General features: G+C 35.8%; 1 protein-coding gene across 2 annotated transcripts in view; it reads right to left on the bottom strand.

Annotated features, from left to right (window-relative positions):
* Positions 1-18,470, bottom strand: part of Calcr (calcitonin receptor) — a 45,592-nt gene that overhangs the window by 20,729 nt on the left and 6,393 nt on the right. The window contains exons 2-7 of one of the 2 annotated variants that reach the window (XM_076861217.2): positions 17,005-17,158; positions 14,250-14,360; positions 10,586-10,698; positions 8,344-8,435; positions 3,936-3,951; positions 274-305 (exon numbers count right to left, since the gene is read on the bottom strand). In XM_076861217.2, coding sequence (XP_076717332.2) covers positions 274-305; positions 3,936-3,951; positions 8,344-8,435; positions 10,586-10,698; positions 14,250-14,360; positions 17,005-17,158 — 518 coding nt within the window. The remainder of the gene's footprint in view (positions 1-273; positions 306-3,935; positions 3,952-8,343; positions 8,436-10,585; positions 10,699-14,249; positions 14,361-17,004; positions 17,159-18,470) is intronic. The other variant, XM_076861226.2, reaches the window with a different exon arrangement.

The following is an 18,470-nucleotide window of genomic DNA, read 5'->3' on the forward strand; positions in this document are numbered from 1 at the left end:
TTCACTTTGGGGATGTAATGAAGACAGCCTGTGTCATGGTAGAAAGAAAATTGGAATAAGAATTGTAGGTCAATAGACATCCTTTATTTAATATATTTCACCCAGCCAAAAAGATTAGTATAATGTATTTACATTGTGAAAGTTTAAAACCTGCAGTTACTCCTCAGAGTAGCTACTCCTAAAACAAGTTCATGGAATAAAGTTAGAAGCCAGGAATTTTGAAAAAGAAATCTGGGGGAAAAATGAAATATCAGACGGTCTGGATTTACTTACAATGCTTTCCTACATTCACAACTCAAAGGAAAGTGAATTGTCAATAATTTGTAGTCAAAAGTAAGAGTAAGTAATAAGGACCTCTGTGAGACCGTGTTTGGATGACTGCAGATATACTTTTCAACTTCTCAGGAAGCACACATATTAGTAGTTAATGAATAATAGTTTAGAATTTGTCACTTATTGGGCAGTATTAGAATATAGAACTTTATGTCCAGAAGGCAGCCTATGGTAAAGATGGGGCTTAGAGAAGAACTTACCCTCCCAGCCCCCCACACACTGTGAGGGATTACTTTACTTGGCAGCAAAATTAAACCAAACTTGCTTGATTTGACAATAATCCTAAAGACAGGTTGCAAATTTAAGGCTTTCAAAAGAATAAAAAATTGTGTGAAACACTGCACCCATTTATACAACATAAACTCTTCCATCTTGCAACTGTTGGACTCAGTGCTGTTGAACCTGTGACCTGCCACCTTCCATGTAGTCATAATTGTGTTCAATAATTCTGCTCATTAGGAGTAAATATCTGTGGTTTCCTCATGGCATTCAGTCTGGTTTAGCTATGACAACTGACATTGTCTAGAAGGAAAAGCAGGAGGAAGGTCTGCTGCTCCTGGGCCTGGCTTTCTTTAGATTGGGCAGAGTTCAATAATCTGTTGATGCATAGCACTGGCTTAAGGGACTTCATTAGCTGCATTCTCTGTGGAAACCAAAGGCCCCTGAACAAAAGATATTTCCTCTACCTGCTGCTTACTCTTGCCCTTGAGTCCCTGCTTTATTTTTCTTCTTAACACTCATCACCTCCTGATATTGCCTATTATTTTCTCTTTTCCTCCCACTAGCATGGAGTTGTGTACAAGGAAATTGTTTCATAATCCTAGAACACTGACACATCTCAGGACTTAAGACTCATGGTTTAATTAAAAATATATAACAACAATTTTGCTTGAGCTGTGACCACTAAACAATTTTTCAGTACATCAAAGAATTATATTAAATGTTAGAATACTTCATATCTCATACTTTGTATCATAGTGAACATTTACCAAATTCTTAAGTTGTTAAACTAACTAATATTGGACATCATCTTATTGTTCAACACTAGCTCATATGTAGTTATCATTTAGATTTGATGTCCCCCAAAAGCTCACGTGTGAGACAATGCAATTGAGTTTGGAGGAGAAACAATTGTTCTTTAGCTTTAATGTAATTAGTTAATTAATCCCCGATGGGATTAACTGAGTCTAAGTGGAGGCAGGTGGGTGTAGCTGGGGGAAGTGGTTCCATTAGAGGCGTGCCTATGGGGTATATATTTTGTATCTGGAGGGTGGAGTCCTTCTCTCTGCTTCCTGTTCACCATGTGAGCTGCTTTCCTCCACCACACTCTTCCTCCATGATGTTCTGCCTCACCTTGAGCCACTCCAAAGTGAAGGAGCTGGCTGTCTATGGGCTGAGACTTGTGAAACCGTACGTAAGCCCTCAAACTTTTCCTCCTCTACAGTTTTTCTGGTTGGGTCCTTTAGTCACAGAAGTGAGAAAGGCTGATTAAAACAATATTTAATATATAAATATATATGTATAAATCCGTATACATGTGCATATACCTACATAAGAACCCATACACACTTCTCATTGAGAAAGTAGAGAAAATGATGGTTTAAAACTAGATAAACTGCTAGCCTCCAAAGGGAGACTATGGCTAATAATGAGTTTCTGTTTCTTAAAAGTTCAAGCATGATTTCTGTTTATTGAGTTTAAAAATTTTTTATTACATTGCTTGATGACATTTACACTCATCTTTTTGAAGCGGGTTAACGGTACTTTAAATTTATCAAAATTAATTAACAATTGAGTTACTGTGTACTCAATATGATCCAGAACTTCTAGTAGAGGCAGAGGATATATCAGTGCACAAATAGAAAGCTTCTGACTTCAAGGACCTTATATGCAACATAGTTGCTTATTTACTCTTATTGTGATAAGTGTTCTGAAGAAGAGGCATAGGATGTTGGAGAAGATGAACTGAATTTAGCATAAGAATTGTAATGCAAAAATCCTGTTGCTTGAGTGAATGTAAGAGCAGCTGATAACATTTTCTTGTCAGATCTGAAATGTCTTAAGTAGAAATTGCATAAACCTGATGTTATACTATATTCCCTTGATAAAAAAAAAAATAGGCATTTAGATGGACAGAACACTGCTTGTTAATTTGAGTGACAGGGAACCATAAGTACTACAGATTCTCCAATAGTGGGAGGACAAGATACCATTATCTGCTGTCTGGGCTAAACTGTGGTGTCATTTCAAATGTGACGAAGAAATAAGTGTTCTTGACTTTGAATCTCAAAATGCCATATTTTAAAGCTAAATCAAAAAGTCATTTTCATGGTTATAGTTTATCTGGTATAACTCTTTCACAAAGAATTTGTTTCATGTTATTAGTACTCTATCGGCATATGCATGTGTACTTTTTGAGAGCTTGTGGCTGTATGAGAGGCATTTAATATTTGCCTGGAGTTTTGCAGATTACTTAAATCAGTTTTGGTATCAATCCTACATAAGTCTGTAATTAGAGTCACATTCAAAGCAAACAAGGAATAGCCAATAATGAAACAAGGAAAAGTTTGTATGGATTTACTAGTCCATGGGAAAACATGAGTTAGGAATTTCATTTCTATAATTGCTATAAGCCCAAGTTGCATCTTCCAGTCTGACTTTGTTCCCCTTTACCTAGTTATTGTACCTTCTTCACAATGGACGTGCGAATTAAGGGCAAGAGATGAGGGCAATAATGCATAATTGCATAACAGATCATATGTATGTCTTTCCTGATTAGGAACTTTCTACTTTTAGATATAGCACAAAATCCCTTATCAAGAATTCCCCCTTTTAATCGTAATGCTTGCTTCTTTTCCTATTGCTACTGTTCTGTGGTGAACAAGATGTCATGGTCTGACCAACAGTTATCTTGACTGTCCCTAACATGCCAGTGCCTGGGTTGGAAGAAAGTAAGCTATCCTTGATGCCTTCAATTGAGTGTTCTCTCTGGAGGAGCAGGAAGGCAGTCAGAGACATATAATGGTGGACACCACACAAGATAAAGACTTGTCTGTCCACCCAGAATGTAGGTGTGAAATGAAAAGCAGGAAATGCTGAGTTGGTGGTAAAGGAACCAGTGTTCCTTCTGGATGCCCCAGTGGAAGCTACCATTTTTGACCTATGTTACTCCCTATGCTTTTTGACATGCAATAAAGACACTCCCTGTCTTTCAATATATATTTCTAAAGCCTTTTGGGCAAGAGTAGTAAATATTTTAAATATTTAACAACTAGAAGGTATGAGTACTGATCAGTCACAATGGATGCTAATGAATGTTCTATTATGCCTCTCTTGAGAGAGCACATGAGCTGTATAAGTATTTAAGTGTGCAAATTGATAAATTGTAAGTAAAACTTGAGAAATAAGTGGATTTATTAAAAAATTGCCGAAAATGGTCAAGAACCAAACTCACGTAAATGTGCACTTACGTAATTTTCCCAAATCAGTTTTCCCTAAGGGTTTCTACATCTTAGTTCTATTGTTGATATGTACTATTAGCATCTAGTAGTGAGAAGTCTTGGTGAACTAATTTGATGTTTATATTTAATTCTTCTCCTTATTATTGTTCTTATTTTCCTTGCAAACATCCTAAACCAAATAGCATGCTAAAGTGGCTGTTTTCTATCTTTAACTGTTGGACTAGAAATAACCTCTATACCGTGATGAATGTTATATAAACTTTCATACAGTTATAAAAGTTTTATTGCCCTTTTTATTAATTAAATCACTGAAACTCAGTTTCCTCTAGATTGTAGAAGACACAGAGGTTTTGTTTTCTTCTTTTAAAATAACAAAGCATGATTTTTATTTGTTTCAGGGTTACGTAGCTCCCCTGCCTTTTCCTTTTCCCTGAAGACTAAGAATAAAATCACATTAAGATCAGGGGCATGCTTTAATGGCCTCATTCTGAGTAAGAGCCCAAGATTTTTAGTGAAGTATTGGCAGTTCCATGGCCTCCTGTATGGTCAGTAACTTTGAATTCTCCTGCAGGCCTCCTTAGCCTGCTGGCTGGAGGACACCTGCAGGGTTTCTCCTTTTGATGGACTCTGTAAGGTGCATTTCAAGAGTTCTGAGGACCTCAGAGTGAGATTTCATGGGATGATTATGAATGAACTAGTCCACCAAGGGAAGCTGCATAACTTCTCACTTTGGTTTCATGAAAGTTTTATGCAACTAACTGTTCAAATTTTGCAAAATACCACAAGAATGCAGAATTAAGCAAGAGACGGATAATTGATCATTGATTTTTCACATCAATAACGGTATTTAAGTAAATAAATGATGAACACTTAGATTGTAAAGTATGATAAACATCTTATGGGTGATGTTAATTGTTTGGAAAAAAAATTCCTGTGAAAATTCTGCTAATTAAAAGATAAGTTCCAGTGATAGGTCAGAATTACTTTCTACTTCACGATAACTTTTATTATTTTTGAAATACGAATATAAGAAAAAATTAGAAAAGCCAGGAACACACTTCATTTTTAAGAAAACAGACGTATTTAACATTTTTAGTTTGGGCATTTTTAGGAGACCATTGAGAACAAGTATAAAAATTGTATCTCATTATTTTGAATTTGAATATTTGACATCTCCCCATTTGTGAACTACATTTCTCATTCTTCTCCTGTGTGGCTGCCCTGGAGAGTCAGCTATTTCAGTTTATATCTTTGTATTATTAGATTTAGATTATAAATTAGTATACTTGTTAGTACTTGGTTTTCCTCCCCAGATTTAAGTTGTTGACTGATGGCTTCTTGAAATAGAGACAATAGAACAATATGCCTCACAGATGATCTCTGGTCCTCCCTCTGACCCTCCCCACTAGGGTTAGAGCAGTATCATTTTACTCTGGGTTAAATATTCTAATTTACTCATGTGTTTTTTTCCCCCTGTAATGGGGATTAAACTCAAGGACACCTTACCACTGAACCACAACCTCAGTTCTCTTTATTTTTTGAGACAAGCTCTCACTAAGTTGCTGAGGCTGACCTTGAACTTGCAACCTGCCTGCCTCAGCCTCCCAACCATGTGCCACACTTTTAAACACTCATCTTCTGTGGCTTGATGTAAGAATAATAATTGAAAGAACATTCTCGTTTTCTTTGCTGGTTCTACTCTCAGATCTCATAACTTGTTTAAGTGAATGGAGATACAAAAAAACCCTAAAACACCCCTTGCCATTACCTTTAAAGTCCTGGTCCACGTATTAGTTGCATAGCTACAAATTTGGGATTTTTCTTTTTGTTATATTTTTTAAAAAGCTTAAAAAGTAGGCTTTTAGAAGCAGACTTTTTAATCAAAGTTATGTGAGAGTCAAGATGATGTATTTATTCACCATGGTGAAGAGCCATTGAAAAATGAGCAGACATTCCAAAATTAATCATGCTATGGTGATTACTTTGCTGTGTTCTGATCATTATAATTGAAAATACTCTTCTAATTCTAGCAATTAATACCTCATGTCTTTCTGCTTTATCAGTCTTCTGTTAAGCCATTTGTGGTAGGAGCTTATTGTCTGTTTACTTTTTCTTTAGTCACTTTGTGTGTGTGTGTGTGTGTGTGTGTGTGTGTGTGTGCTGGAAATTGAACCCAGGGGCACTTTATCACTGAGCTACATACCCAACCTTTTATGGTTTTTACTTTGAGACACATTCTCACTAAGTTGCTGAGGCTTGACTTGAACTTATGATCCTCCTTGCCTCAGAATCCCAAGTTGCTGGGATAACAGGTATGCATGTATCACTGAGCTAGGCAATATAAGAATCTTGACTATGATATGGACAAAGATTTTTAAAATGACCAAGAAAAAAGTAACAGTTGTGCTAAGGATGTGTACAGAGTTGATTATTCTCCCATTTGTTTAATTTTCTTTAGTACTATCATGATAACATTTTAACAAAAATCAAATTAAGCTTTTGTTATTCTATATATAGGTGACTATATTTAATTGTGTGGCACATCTTTTAAGTATAAAGGATTATCTGGAATCTGAGCTTAGGGGTTTGCCATACCACTACAACTATTATTACTACCAATAATAATTATGGTGATAGTAATAATAATGATATCAAACACATATTTCACTGGTGGTTTTTTTTTTGTACCAGGGATTAAACCCAGGGATGCTTAACTACTGAGCCACATCCCCAGCCCTTTTCAAAAATATTTTATTTAGAAACAGTATCACTGAGTTGCTTAGAGACTCACTAAATTGCTGAGACTGGCTTTAAACTCTCAATCCTCCTGCCTCTGCCCACTGAGCCTAACTCATATTACACTTTTTATGTGTCAGATACTAGTTTAGATACTGTATCATTCCATCTAATTTATTTCCATTTCTAAGAGATTTATGAACTGTAATTCACTTACAAAAAATATATGGGTGGTCTATTTTAAACCTACATTTGTGAATATAATTCATAAAATCAGCTAAAGGGCTATGTTATGGGAGCCTTATTTTCATGAAGGATTGCTGTGATGCAAACATAGTTAATAGTTTCTAATTGAAATGTCTAGTTATTTGAAAAGTTCCTGTTTATATTCATCTAAAGATGATGACAAGACACCTTCAAGTATTCAAGTTGTTCCTTGTGTATTTTCTCACATTGTGCTTTCTGATACAATTGTTCACACATAAAGACTAAAGAAAAACATATTTGAGCTGGGTTTTGCAAAGACATGCTCTGATGTGTTTTTTTATGCCTTATTCTCACATAGGCTAACATATCTCTGAATTTCATTCTTCTGGGGTTTTAGCTGAAGTGTTCTAGCAGATGGCAATTGCCAGACCATGTCTATAGGTTATTGCATCCAAGTTGCTTCAGAGCTTGCTGGCTATTATCTCAACTAGTGTAACAGCAGTAGGAAATTCTGATAAGGAAGTTTTCTGCATGGAAAACATAAGCAGCCCTCCTGCCTGCTGGGAATTCTATAGAATTTTCATGTCACATAATTTATGCACATTTAGCCCTACCTTATTCATATAATGGAGAATGGAGTATCAAGATTTTTCCTAATCAATCTAATTATCTAGAATACAAGAAAATCCAAAGTTTGCACATAAAAGGGTATATAAGTCTAAGTAGAAGGAATTGTTGCTTTAGTGTAAAAATTAGAATTCTCATGAAAGGGCAATGTAGTGCCACATGCCTTGAGTTAAAGAAAGGATGCCAAATTTAAGAAACAGCCCAATGTAGTCATGTTACTTTGTCAAACACACGATGAAGAAGGACTCAACATATTCTCCATTATTGTAAAATCTGCATGTATACCAACCTAATCACTTTGCCATAGATAATGCAATTAAGTTTAATAGACAAAACCTTAGAATAAAAACCCTCACGAGAATATTATTCCTCACAGTGTCTTAGAAGATGGATGTGGTTGAAAATAGTAGGTTTGCAAGGAGAAAGAATGTTAATTCTGGACAAAGAGCCATCTTCTTCCACCAACTTCAATTCTGGTTGAGTGGGTTAAGGCATAAAGAGAGACTCAGGACTTGCCCTCCTCTGTGATTAACCACTATCATGGCCTCACCAGTCATGGAAAATCCACTTTTGATACAGCTCATAACTAGGCAGGGTGCATTTGAACCTATGGCCATGGCCTCTGTATAGTAGAGCAGGGATTGGAGAAGGTAGAGGAGCCTCTGCTCAGTATTTAATGTAACTGCAGCCAGGGTAAATGGAACCTTTCCATATTACCACAGGGTCCTCCTGGGTTCACAGGCCTGTCTTATTTGGGGAAGGAGGCATATTGCCTTTGAAAATGATAATGAATCCATCTTGTTCTCCCAAAGTTAGAGTTCAAAAGCATTTGATATTTTGGCTACTTCATCACTACCAATGGTGCCTGTCTTTCATGATTTGTAGGAGACCTTCCCCCAGCCCCACTCTTACAGAATTTGCCACTTATTCCAGTATCTTCGAGAAGAAAATAAAAAGCAGATGTTGTAAATATACTCACCTGAAGAACACAAAGATCCCCAGGGAAATCACCAAGGTGAAAATGGACAAAGAGTGACCCACGATAGCCAGGTAGTACAGAGAGTACGCGTTCTGGAACAGAGAGATGAACGAATGAGTTCAGGGAGGGGGCAAGAGTTTCTGTTTCTGGATACAAGTCAGCATAGTTTTCCTTCTTTAAAACCATCTAAAAACATCAGAACAATACTTCAGCAAATAAAATTATTTTTATGTTTATTCATATGATTTTATAGAAATCAATTGACCTATTTTCAAAGAAAGTTCCTTGAGGTGAATTAAATCTCATTCAAAAATATACTGTTGAAGTAATATTAAGTGCATGAAAATGATTACCCTGAAGCTGAGGAAGAGATCCTGGTAGGGTTTAACTTCTAGGGTCTTACAGACAGTGGGTATGTCTACCCTACAAAATGGCAGATTAATAATCTACAAATTCTCCTGACTCTTGGCACTAGGAATACACAGAGAAAGAAGAGAGTACGATGGCAGATTTTTCTGTACCTGTATTTAACCCAGGATTAAAGTACATACAATTTAATATATATCAATTTTAAAAAATAAAATAAATTTGAAAAAAAGAAGGATATCTTTAGTATTTAGTTGGTTGAAGAATATGAAGTCTTTTCCTTGATGGTCATTTGTTAATTCTATGTTTCCATAATCGTGGTTCATTTTTATTCTCTCCTAGTGTCATGTTGGTTCTCAAGAATATTAATGAGTTCTTTCATGAAATGCATAATATCATAGCATCTTTTTACTGGTTATTCATAATCTTTCCTTTTCTCATAATTTGATGTTCTGTACTTACCTGGCTATCTCTCAGAAAGGAGAGATTGAGCTGGTCATCCAACTCTCTGGCTTTTCTGTCTTTCACTGTTTCTCTCCCTCTGTTTCTGCCTTTCTTTTAGTGTCTCTCTCTCTCTCTCTCTTTAACACACACACACACACACACAATTTTGATGCTAGCTTTTGAAATTACTTAGTTTTATCCATTACAATTGAAGAAGACCTAGATCTATTGGAACTGGGGATTTTGTTTTTACTTGCTGTTTTTCTTAATGAGGAAAAATTTGTGTATAATTTTGTATTTGTATTTTAATCTCTTGACTTCTTGTCTGAAGTTCCTTCTACAGTGTGTTCACCATGGTATTAATGCAATATAATATAGATAAGAAGGATAATTTCTATGAAATTTTATGAATTTTGGGAGAAAATGTGACATTTATGTATCTTGAGCATTTTGATTCTTGTCACTTGCCTTGTAAAGGGTCTGAGATTGAAACACTAATTCTGCTAAAATGTTCTCAATGCATGCAGAGACCTTCATTTAGTTATGGGTATGATTACTGTCCTCAAACAATTATCACCTTTCAAGGCTCCAGGAATTTCAATACAGATTAACCTACTTCTCCTGAATTATATCTGTTGTTCCACTTGACCAGGCATTTACATTGATTGACATTTTTATTGCTGATACAATTCTCCTAATGGCACTTCTTATCCTATCCTTACAGGTAATGATGATAAAATTGGAATAGTTGATTTATTAATTGGAGCTGATAAAAACTTTAGAGAACTTACTGGGAGGGACTGAGGAATATTTTTGAGAAAAAAAATATTTGGCTCCTGTCTTTTCTCCCAGAAATTAATTTCCTGGCTATTTTTCTAAGAAGGCTTTGTATAACTACGACTACTACTACTACTATTATTATTATTATTATTAATTTTTTTTGGTAAGAGATTGAACCCAGGGGTATTTAACCACTGAACCACATCCCCAGGTCATACATATATATGGGAGGGGGCTCATTAGATTGTTTGGAGTCTTGCTAAAATTGCTTAGGGCCTTCCTAAGTTGTTGAGGCTGGCCTTGAACTGGCAATTCTCCTGCCTCAGCCTCCTGAGTCTCTGGGATTACAGGAGAGTGCCTAGTTTCTGGCATCAGAGGGGATCTCATCATCTGTTTCATGGATACTATCTGCTTTGTCACAAATTGCCGGATTCCATATGTTCTTGGAGGTACCATTGAGATTAAAAACTAAGAAGGGAATTGTCATTTTCTCTAATGCTACTTCATAGAAAGCCTAATTTATAGGTCGCCACTGATTTCCTTCCATAAAAATCATTTGGCTTCTGAGTAGCAGGTATTTTAAAGTTATATACCCATTTCCACATAAATAATGGCATTCTCATCCAGTACTGAAATTTGAAACAGAACCCACCTGCAGCTTCTCAGGAGTGAACGCGTTACACAGGGTATAGTTGGTCCAGGTTCGATTGTTGTGGGGATGTTTGAACCAAACCCCGTTTTCATCACAGTATTTGGTGACCCTTTCTGTTAATGAAACATAATAATCAAAACATTAATACCTCAAAATCCCAAGGGAAAAAGAATAGTAAGTTACAGCTTACAAGCTATTTCAAAGTGCTAATCATCTGCAGAACTTGAATGTGATCATCAGTCCGTAGAGTTCATATGGATTATGGGTTATATAAAGTATTTTAATATGTGTTGTCTCATTTTATCTTCAGCGGAGCCTTGGGAAGCAGAGGTTGCCATTTCCAATGTACTAACTAGAGGCAGATGGGGAGGGGTTACAGAATTTGAAAAGGTCATTAATCCAGGATTGATCCAAGATTTAAATCCAAGTCTGCTGGCCTCCAAAGTGCTACCCATACTCTAATTCATATGTTTTAGCAGACAGATTTCTGCTTATAAATGGGAAATATATGAGAACAGGGAGACCGTATCTTTCTTCATTTATTTGTAATATTTTTATAAGACTGACTATATGAAATTGTGGGTCAAATGGTCAAATGTTTGCAATTTCATATGGTTAAATCCAACAGAAATCCCAAACTAAGGGGGGTTACAGCAAGAGGTCATTTTTCCACCTCTGAAAAAGATATTTTTTTATTTGTCTCTCTTCACTTTACAATGCATATTGGGATTCATAGCTTTTACCTTTACTATTTGCTTCTTTAAACCTCTTTAGGTGCTAGTTAGTGAATTTGTAATTAGCACATTACAAATCTCCACCATTGTTATAAAAATTTATTCATGATTTTGCTAATGCTAATTGTTGATGGTGATCATTCCAAGTGTAGTTGGAATTTTAAAAAAGTGATTTTAATGGCAATATTTTACCTTTACTATTATTGTTAGAAATTAGCTCTGTAGCAATGTTTGTTATGTAGCAAGAAGGGGGGAAACTACTGTGTTCAAAAGGAGGGGTATTCTCCTGAAGAAGTCCATTCCATTCATGGATAGACCTCAAGACCAATTCTAAAGGAATGAGGGTTGAGCAGCCCTGTCCTAAACCGTATGTTGACCTTGTTGGCACTGTTGATTGCTTGACTCCAAGTGCAGGGCCTTAAGTGCCTCTGTTGAATTTTGCTTTATTAGCATCTTCCTATACACTGTCATCTTTTTCTGAATTTCAATACTGATCTTTCCTCTTTCACTATTTATCTGTCTTTCACCAGGCACTTTTTCCAAAATGAAATGACTGACATTTTATTAAATTTTTTTGTACATCATTAAGATGTAGCTTTTAGAGCAATAATAAAATCCTAAATAATTTGTTTGTTGAATATAGACATTTTTACTAGGTAGTTTGTGAAAATGGATTTATCTCCCAACTGAGAGGGTTCCATCTAAAAACAAGGCTGAAAAGATGGATCTGTGCCTGGAAATCTCTATTTTGCTGATCAAAACCTTGCCTTTTAGTCAATATTTATAGTCACTTTGGCAGGAGCCTGCTGCCACTTTGGAACTGGTCTAGTAGCCTCAATTGCAGAATGGTGCTTTATGCCAATCAAATTACCTCTAATGTAGTTGTCAAATCAAGATTAATGAAGCATCATTTATTGGGAAGACTCAATAAAGAACCAAAGGATTATCATTAAGTAGAATTTACTTAGAGTTGGTAGGAATGTAGCTTTGAGTTAGGGCACTGGACAGAGCCCCTTCTTTTTTCACATCTCAATTCTTCCATCAAAATAGGAATTCCCAGAAGTGGCTGGCTGACACTGGTTTTAAAAGAAGCCCCCTCTAATTCTAATTCTATTACCCTGCCATGCTTAGGTGGAACTTTGTGGTTTCAGGAACAAATCAGATATTCCCTTGAAGGAAGATGCAAATAATGTCTTCCAAACCTTGTCCAGGATTGGACTCATTTCTCTGCTCTAGTTGGGATTCTATAGCCCCTTAATGTCCTTTGAACCAGTAAAGTGAACATTTTGCTTTCAGGAAAAGAGTCTCACCCTTTCAAAGGGACTTAACAGATTGCATCTGTAACTGATCCCATCTAGTTTCAGCATCTGGGCCTCTTTTATAACTAACATTCTCATCCCCCTTCTAGGATCTTTGTTCCAGATTTATTTTAGCAGGACATATTTCTTTCTAGTTTCTTGGGACAGGATTTTTCTGGCCTGTCAGCAACAGTACCTGGAGCTGGGTGGCTGCCTTCTCCCACCCTCTGATGCCTCCCTGTTTTCTAGAAATATATCAGCCTCTTCTGAGGTCATACTCTGCCTCCCATGGGCACAGCTACCTGGGCACTTGGATGAGCCTCCCTGGCTCTGACCACCTTCTTACCTGGACTTTAATTGTCCCCCTGGTTTCCCATCTTGGCTCTACATTGAATTTCAGCAGAACTTTTCAAAACTCCTGATGTCCAGGCTGTACTTCTACTCCCAATATCTACTCCCATTAAATCAGAATCTCTGGGTGATATTTGGCATGGAGATCTTTTTCTATTTTATTTTTATTTTTTTAAATTTCCCAGCTTCTCAGTTAAGCAGAGAATCGTTTACTTCCTACTATCATCTATCCAGTCCCAGTTTCTACTTCCATCCATCTGCTTAGTCTCTGGAGTGATGCTGTCAATACTCTTCTACATTCTTCTGCATTGCTCCTGAGCACTAATTCTGGTACACACCTCCAACCTGCTTATGAATACCTGACAATTCAGAAACATGTGACTTCAGCCCTTCAATTTCTCAATATACTTGGAAACTTCTCCTTTGGAATCTTCTCCTCCTAGACCTTCTCCCTGCTTTAGCATCCCAGCTTGATTCCTAACCATGCAGGGTGACAAGATTGAAGCCTCAAAAGTTCTGGAAGTATTTCAATCTGCATGAGTTGATATGAAGACTGAGAAATAACAGTTCTCAACTGATTTTCTAAACTGTTGTGCCTAATTATATAGAGAGGGTTAGGTAAAGGAGATATTTTGAAAATAATGTTGATATTTTTATACTCATTGAATATTTTGGTATTTAATGAAGAGCATTCATATGTAGCTTTTACAACTAAAGTGAATTCAGTGGCACTCATTTACTTAACATATCTGTCAGCTGTCATTGTTGGTCCTAAGTTCAGAGTTGGGTTTCCGTTTAATCAATTATTGCACTATCAGTCTTACTTATTGAGCATATTTCAATAATCTGAGGTTGGAACAGAAATTTGATGTCTATAGCTATTAGACATTTAAATATTTTCAAGGTTGTTTAGAATTTCCATTGTGTACATCATACCATCCCAGTGTATGCAAACTCTACATCAAGATTTTGCATAAATTACTGAATGTGAAAATCAAAAAAAAATTTTAAAACCCACATTTAGATAAAACTTTTATAAAGTTTTTGAGAAAATTTTATAAACCAGAATGTAATACCAATATGCCTTCATAGCCAGCAATATGATTTAAAAAATAAACACAACTTGCAGTATTTGTACAGCCTGAATAATATTTTAATTATGGAAACTCTTCAAAATGTAATAAAACTTGGAGTATGACTAGATAGATATATTTTATATGTGATTAAAATTTTTGATCTATGTAAACTCCAAAAGCTTCATAACCAAAATATATATTTTACCTGTGGGGTCAAAATCCGGAAAGTAATTGGGGCAGTACTGGGAGGTCATCATTCCAGCCGGAGTGTCGTCCCAGCACATCCAGCCATCCCAGGTGCGGTTGCAGTACGGACCTGGGCATTTAGAAAGAAATTAATATCTATTAATTTATTAAATGAACTTAAAATGAAGAGAGAAGAGTGGTCTCAGGGCAATCCTACATGTAGCTGATCCCACTGCTGTGGTCATGATGGCCCACATTTCAAATGAATCAGTCACTGTCATGGAAATAAAGTTTCAAATAGCTTAAAATATCTGTGTCTAAATTATTTCACTGTCTGAAAGGCAAGGTTCTAGTCCTACTTTGTAAGAGTTTCCACAACTGAACTTATCAAAAAGAAAGTGAACGCAAAGACTGCATTTAACTCTGCTCTCCATTTATTTAATGGTAAGTGAGATAAATCTAAGACATAGGTTCGTTGTTAAATCAAATGGTTTTGAGATGTATTAATAAGTTATTCACCTCCTAAAATGTTATTCTCTAAAATATCCAACCAGGAAAGTGGATCTAGGTTTGCAGGCCTTGCAATTCTTGTGCGGTAGGCTGTTTTTCTACCACTATCAACATAAGGATTTGAAGAAAAACTCAGTAAGACACCATTACTTGAAAAAAATTCATGACACCAATTAATTTTTAAAAATTTGAAATAAATTTCGATGAATAAATTTTATAAAGCTTATCAGCATATTGCATCTAATAAATCTTCTCTTTAAATAGTACATTTATTTATTTATAAACATTAAATTCTAGGAATTGACAAGAGATACTGAATTTTATGCATAGTAGTCTGGTTCTCACAACCCAATGTCTTATTTGGGGGGCCGGACTTAAATTAGAAGAGTAACATACAATTGAAAGTAATTAAAAACTGTGGAATGCTTAGTAGGATTTTTCTATGCATAGATAATTAAGCATATCTCATTCTGGAATCCACTGGATAGGGAAATGTTAAAAACAGTGACAGCAGCATAAAAGATATTCACTTTACGTATTATTAATGGAATTTACATTTTTGTTGGGTTTACTCTGTTCCTTAAAAGAAATACGTGTATTATGCATTTAACCTTTCCTTCAGAAGCTGTCCTTTAAAAAACTTTTAGAAATACTAGGAGGAACTCTTGTGAAAGTATTTGCAAGTTCATACCTGGATAAAGCTTTGCTTGTAAACATCAATATGGCTTTAGAACATAAAGATCTTACTAACTATTAACCTTCAAAGGGTTACCTTGAGTAGTGATATTCTTAATCCAAGGGTGTTGGAATTGTTCAAAATTCCTATTGGATTTGCACTTACAGTCAGTTAGTGAATCACATTTTAAAAGTCTTATTATCTTAGAATTATACTTTGTTACTAACTGAAATAATTCTCATTTTGATCACTTTATGTATTCATCTACATTGGCTCCAAGTGGTTTCTTACAGGAAAATGTGCCTCTATAAAGGTATTCGAAAGAATGAGTCTCAGGCTTTGAAGGTAGTTCTCAAAACAGTTTTTTTTTTTTTTTTAAAAATACAATGATCATAGAACAAAAATTCAACCTCCCAAGGTGACTAAGACTAAAGTGAAACAGATTGCACTCAGTTGGTCTCTGAAAATAACAGGGTTTTGGGGTGTGTGTGTGTGTGTGTGTGTGTTTTGTCTCATTTCTTTTAAAGAAATAATTTTGCCTTTGGATAGAGTTGCATCTAATGTCCTTTCAATTCTTGATAAACACTGAAACTACCACAGACAAAAGAATAACATATACTTGTCTTTAATTGACTTGGATTTTATTTTTCTGTTTAAAGGAAATGCTAAAAATAGGAACCATGAACTTTAACCATTTGGAAGGAAACCATGTGTAGCTGTAGAGTATATTTAACCATTTCCCCCCTTGACAAGTACGGTTGTCTTAAAATGCATACGGTTGTACAAGGTCTTGTTGAATTTTTTCAAATGTTTTAGGAGGCATGGGAAAGAATTTAAATGGGTGTTCTAATGTTTGAACAACCTCTCTTTTATTTTCTTCTGGGCCTTCTACAGCAAATTGAATATGCTGAGCCCTGAAAATGTTTCAGCAGTCACATAGAACATTCTAGAGAAGGTGATAGAGAAATCATGTTTGCTGAGAAGATGTGGTTTTTCTAATTCTCCTGGGAACTTGGGGTAGAAAGGGATAAGAGCGAGCATGGATTGCCAACCAATTGACAGGGAAAAAACCCTATGCCTAATTAAGCCAAATAAGAGTGTTCTTTTTAAAAAATATTGTTTTAGTTGTAGTTGGACACAATATTTATTTTTATGTGGTGCTGAGGATCAAACCCAGGGCCTCGCACTTGTATGTGAGGCAAGTGCTCCACCACTGAGCTACAACCCCAGCCCAAGAAGAGTGTTTGACAGGCTCCACCTAAGGCAAATTCTCTGCCCACCACCTTCCACTTCCTGTTCTTGTCATTTTCCTCTTCCCCTCCCTCACTTAATCCTGTATTGTCCTGCTTGCCAGGATTGAATCCAGAGTTACTGTAGTGATTTCATCCTGCAGGCAGATGCTAACCAAAAAGAAGCCAGATGAAGTTGAGAAGCGATAGGCATATCTCATGTGAAACACATAAAGATACCCACAGTGTGGAAACTTCTGGTGTATTAAATTTAAATTATCTACCACATCTCCACCCATGGAAGAAAACAAGTCTTTAATGATATTTCAAACATATGTTCACATATATCTTCTCTTTACCTTCTCCTTCGTATGGTGGCATATTCTGCATGCGGTCATAGCATTTGTACTGGGCATCCATCATCCTCTGGCGGCCTATGATATACAGGTATGGCTCAGTCATAGTTGTTGGATCAGTGAGATTGGAATAGGCAGGAAGAATTGGAGTTGGGTGCTGTATTAAAAGGAAAATCAGTTACTTGTAGAGAGAAGAGATGCGTGGACACACAAATGAGATAACCAAAGAGTCTGAAAATACCTTACTATTCCTTCCAAAAGCAACACTTATTCCTGATCTCCTCCAGGTAGAATATTTTTGCTTTATAGCTAAAAAGTGTATTTACATTTCCTACACAAATTCTAGCTACAAATTCTATATTTGTACCAGTATCTATTCATTGTTGAAAATGGATAGCACCCACACACACGCACACATCTCTCTAGCATCTAGGATTGTTTTAATTCTCTGATCATGGTAAAGTTTAGAAGTAAACAAAGTACATAACATGATTTCAGAAAATTGCCCAAAATAAATCAACTTTGCCTTCTTTGGAATTCTTAAGAATCATGGATCATGTTATTTAAAACTAGACAGTAAAATAAGATGCTTCATTTATTGGACATTTTTTTCAGATGAATTTTTGATTGTGCTTAGGTTGTGAATGCTGCCAGAAATCTGCCATGTATTCCATAGAACAAAGTTATCCCTTTGATAACTGACTTTAATCTTTTTAAATTGGTTTCATTAGCACATGACCTACACAGGACTATTCAATTTTTTTTGATGAAAATCAATTTAATTTTTAAATATTTATATTGGCATACTTGCATTTTCAATACAGGTTGACATGAGTTTTGTTCAGCTCTGGTTAATCTCCATCACCATCACAACTCTCTGGTTATCAAAGTTTATGTGTTTGTATGAAAAGATCACTGTGTGTCATATCACCCCAACTTGTGTTTATATGAAGTTCAATTTCTTTGTGACTATGACTGATATTCTTTGTGGTGCTTGAATCTGATTTTTTAAAAAAAATTTACACCCTGCATATCTATATTTTGTTTTGTTTTTAGAAAATCTAGAAACTTTAGTCTACACTGACTTTCCTTTTCCTGAAGTTCAGAATATTGCTTTCTATCACATACAATATAGCACATGTTTATTTGACCTTATTCTGTCTAAATTATTCCTAGGTTGAAGTTTTCCCATGTGTATTAATAGCAAAAATAGTCTACTGTTCTCTCCTGTATTCCCTAGTCTCTAAAATGAAACCTGTTGCCATTAAGTTGACCTGTGCACCCAGGTTACTCTTGTGAAGCCTCACTCTTTTCCAGTGGGTGTCATCCTATATCTTCTGTGTGAGCTCATCACTACATGCTAAGCTGTGTGATACAAAATACAATTGAAATTCTGAACAAGGAGAGGGTATGGAGCAAATTAGGGGTGGTCACAGATACATGGCAGAATCTGAACTGGACCTTGAGAT

Source organism: Callospermophilus lateralis, chromosome 1 (genome assembly GCF_048772815.1).
Source record: "Callospermophilus lateralis isolate mCalLat2 chromosome 1, mCalLat2.hap1, whole genome shotgun sequence".
In the NCBI taxonomy this organism is placed as follows: Eukaryota; Metazoa; Chordata; class Mammalia; order Rodentia; family Sciuridae; genus Callospermophilus; species Callospermophilus lateralis.